The 4089-nt window shown below is 35.8% G+C and overlaps 1 protein-coding gene across 1 annotated transcript in view; it reads left to right on the forward strand.

The window, feature by feature from the left end:
• DNAH8 (dynein axonemal heavy chain 8) overlaps window positions 1–4089 on the forward strand; it is a 423841-nt gene that overhangs the window by 95184 nt on the left and 324568 nt on the right. Inside the window, exon 23 of the mRNA XM_007939462.1 lies at window positions 138–244. Coding sequence (XP_007937653.1) covers window positions 138–244 — 107 coding nt within the window. The remainder of the gene's footprint in view (window positions 1–137; window positions 245–4089) is intronic.

A 4089-nucleotide genomic window follows, 5' to 3' on the forward strand; every position in this document is an offset into this window, starting at 1 on the left:
TAACAGCATTCCCTCCCCTCCCCTCCCACCCCTGGTAACCAACAAAGAAAATGTCCTCCAATATATAAACCTTTCCTTAACTTTTACAATAGGATGTTAGCTTTTTATACCAAATTTAATGTGATTTCATGTTACAGGAATGTAAAGAAGTCTATGCTTTTTTCACTCATCAGCTACTAGACAGTCTTCAAAAAGCCACACGGTTATCTCTGGACACAATGAAAAGAAGAATATTTGTTGCAAGGCAAGTTGAAAATACTAAATACACCTGGTATTACTGCCTATCAAAATATGATACTAATAGCATCTCTTATCTTTATTAAGCTATTAACTTAAAAAATATAAAATATAGCATTCTTTAAAAGACTGTATGAAAACATATGTGTGATATTGCAAGAACAGTGATCTTATGAACATCCACGTTCCTAGCACCCCGGGCCAAGATAAAGAATTCTACCAGTCCCCTTCAGAGTTCTCTCTTTGCTCACCCAAAGGTAACTTCTATCCTGAACTTTGTGTTTATCATTGTCTTGTTTTCCTTACAGATTACCATGTGTTTAAAGTCCTAATCAATGTATTATTTAGTTTTGCCTGTGTATATACTTTGCTTAGTATTCAGTTTTTAAGATGCATATATATTGATGTAGTGTATTTTCTGTATAGTTAGAATTTGGAGCCCTGGTGGTACAGTGGTTAAGCTCTCAGCTGTTAACAGAAAGGTTTGCAGTTTGAACTCACCAGCTGATCTGTGGAAGAGAAATGTGGCAATCTGCTTCCATAAAGATTACAGCCTTGGAGATCCTCTGGAGCACTTCTACTGTCTGTAGGGTCATTATGAGTTGAAACTGACTCTATGGCAATAGGTTTGGCTTTTTTTTGTTGTTGTTTGTTTGTTTTATAGCTGAAATAAGGATCCCTGGTTGTGGAACAGTTGGGAGTTTGAACCCACCAAGCAGCTTTGTGGAAGAAAGATCTGATGATTTGCTTCCATAAAGATTACAGCCTAGAAAATCCTATGGGGCAGTCTACGGTTTCCTCTGCTCTGTCATATGGCTTCGCTATGAGTTGAACTTGACTTGAAGCCACCTGAAAACGACATATTTAGAGTATATCATTTATCCAATCTGTTGATGTTGAGCCCATTTTTACAGCCACTGTGTCAACATAGCTTGTTGAGAGTCTTCCCCTTTCTTGCCAACCCTCTGCTTTACCAAGCATGATATCCTTCTCCAGGGACTGGTCCCTTCTGACAACATGACCAAAGTCCACGAGATGAAGTGTGGCCTTTCTCACTTCTTAGGAACATTCCAGTTGTACTTCTTTCAAGACAGATTTGTTCATTCTTCTGGCAGTCTACAATCCAATTCAAATGAATCAATTCAAATCCCACAATTCAAATGGTCAACTCTTCTTTGGTCTCCTTATGCATTGTCCAACTTTCATATACATATGAAGCTATTAAAAATACCATGGCTTAGGTTGGGCACCTTAGTCTTCAAAGAGTCAAGAAATCAGATGTTGTATTGCACTGGGCAAATCTGCTGCAAAAGACCTCTTTAAAGTGTTAAAGAGCAAAGATGTCACTTTGAAGACTAGTGTGAGGTATGAGATCAATATATATTTTTTCCATATGGTTAATCAGTTGACCAAGGAAGAGTTGTTGAAAAATCAACTTTTTTAGGGGAGAGGGGTATTTAAATTGCCATGACTCTATAAATAAATTTGGAGAGAATTGTTGCTGTTGTCGTTGTTATGTGCCATCAAGTCGGACCCAACTCATAGCGACCCCTCCTTGGGTTTCCAAGACAGTGTCACTATGGAAGTAGATTGCCCAACCTTTCTTCCAAGGAGTGGCTGGTGGGTTTGAACCTCCAGCTTTCTGGTTAGCAGTCAAATGCCTTAGGCATTACACTACCAGAGCTCCCTGAAAAGAATTAGCATCCTTAAAATATTAGTTTTCCATCCAGAATATGCATTACTTCTCTGATTATTTAGATTTTCTTTAATATTACTCAGTGAGGTTTTATACTTCTCTAAATAACAATCTTACACATTTTTGTTAAATTTATTCCTTGGACACTCATTGCAGACTTTTAATTTAATTATACTATTAAAATATCTCAATATAATTGTGGAATTATCGAATTTTTCTTTTGTTTTTGTTACTTCTTGTTTTATGTGTTTTAAAGCCCATGCAACATCACTGCAATTAAATCTGCTTTGAATACTGTTCCTTTGATTTTTATTTTGTAGGCTTCCTTACACAATGCAATGCAACACACTGCTGTTGAGTCAATCTGACTCATAACAACCCTTCCTTGGGTTTCCGAGGCAGTATCTCTATGGAAGTAGATTGCCCAACCATCCTTCCAAGGAGTGGCTGGTGGGTTTAAACTACCAGTCTTCTGGTTAGCAGTCAAATGCCTTAGGCACTAAGCCACTAGAGCTCCTGTAGACTTCTCTACCTATATCAATTCTTTATTCCTCAAATTCTTTTTAGTCTGTCACTAATTTTGCTTTCCTAGCTTTTTTGTATATCTTTTTCTATCCTTTAATTTCAGCTTATCCATGTACTTTTTAGTATACCTTTTAAAAGCATTGTATATCTGAATTACTTTTGCTCAGTGTGATTATCTCTTTTATTATTAGTTTAATTTGTTTAGATTTATTGTGATTTCTAAAATAGTTGGACTTAATTTATGACATTTTATTTTGTTTTCTTTTACTCTCCTTTTTCTTTGATTCATTTCATTATTTACAATACACAGATTTCTTATGTGTTTGGGATGGGTAACTTTTCTATTTTATTATCTCGTCTGTATTTCAGTCTTTAATTAGTTATTCTTAAAGTTAGAATATACATATTTTGCTCCATTTTTAAGAAGTACAGTCTGTAGTTTTGGTGTTTTCTAGCTTTATTTCTTCCTATAAAGGTCTTAGCATGTTTCATTCACTGAACTATATACATACCTTATTATTATTGTTTGATGTTTTAGTTTTATCCTTTTACTGAGCACTCAAAAATATTTTCTAAATTTTTGAGGTAGAAACAAACTAAATGCCATCAACAGATGAATGGGCAAACAAAATGTGGTATATAAAACCAAACTAAACCCACTACCATTGAGTCAATTCTGACTCAGTGCTGACTAGTGGTCTTATAGGACATAGTAGAACTGCCCCATAGGATTTCCTAGAGCATAAATCTTTAGGCAAGTAGACTGCCTCATCTTTACCCCACAGAGCAATTGGTGGATGCAAACCACCAGCCTTTTGATTAGCAGTCAAATCCTTTAACCACTGTACCACCAGAAAAACCAAACCAAACTCACCGCTGTCGAGTAGATCCCAACTCATAGTGACCTCTCCTTGGGTTTCCAAGGCAGTATCCCTACAGAAGCAGATTGCCCAGTATTCCAACCAGAGCTCCTTAAAATGTGATATATACCCACAATGAAATTTTACTCTGCCATGAAGATAAATGAAGTCCTGATAATGTGGATACAACATGAAGGAATCTTGAAAACATTATGCTGAGTAAAATAAGCCAATCACCACAAGAAAAATATTTTATGATCTCACTAATATGAAGCAGTTAGAATAGGCCAGTGTGTACAGATCAGAGTTTAACAGTGGTTACCAGGGGTGGGAGGGAAGGTAAAAGAGGGGAATTTTGTTTAGTTAACATTAGTTTCTGTGTATGGGGATGAAAAATATCATAATGGATGTTGGTGATGGTTGTACAACATGATCAATGTAATTGGTTTCATTGAATTTTATAAGTAAAAAATACAGAATCAACAAATATGGAGTTACCTATATTTCTGATTCATAGAGAAGTTTATCTTGTATTTGAGCATTTTCATGTCATTTACTTTCCATCCATGATTGTGATGTGCTTGGCATAAAGAGGCATTTTTGAAGTATGAACCAACTATGAAACATTGATTTATAAATCCTACTGAACTTTAAGGAGCTCTGGTAGCACAGTGCCTAAGGGACAAGTATTTTGTCAGAAGAACAAACACATCTTAGAAGAAGTACAGCCAGAATGCTCCTTAGAAGTGAGGATGGTAAAACTTCATCTTG

This window comes from Orycteropus afer, unplaced genomic scaffold, assembly GCF_000298275.1.
Source record: "Orycteropus afer afer isolate SDZICR_OR568_19922 unplaced genomic scaffold, OryAfe1.0 scaffold00059, whole genome shotgun sequence".
NCBI classification, from domain to species: Eukaryota; Metazoa; Chordata; class Mammalia; order Tubulidentata; family Orycteropodidae; genus Orycteropus; species Orycteropus afer.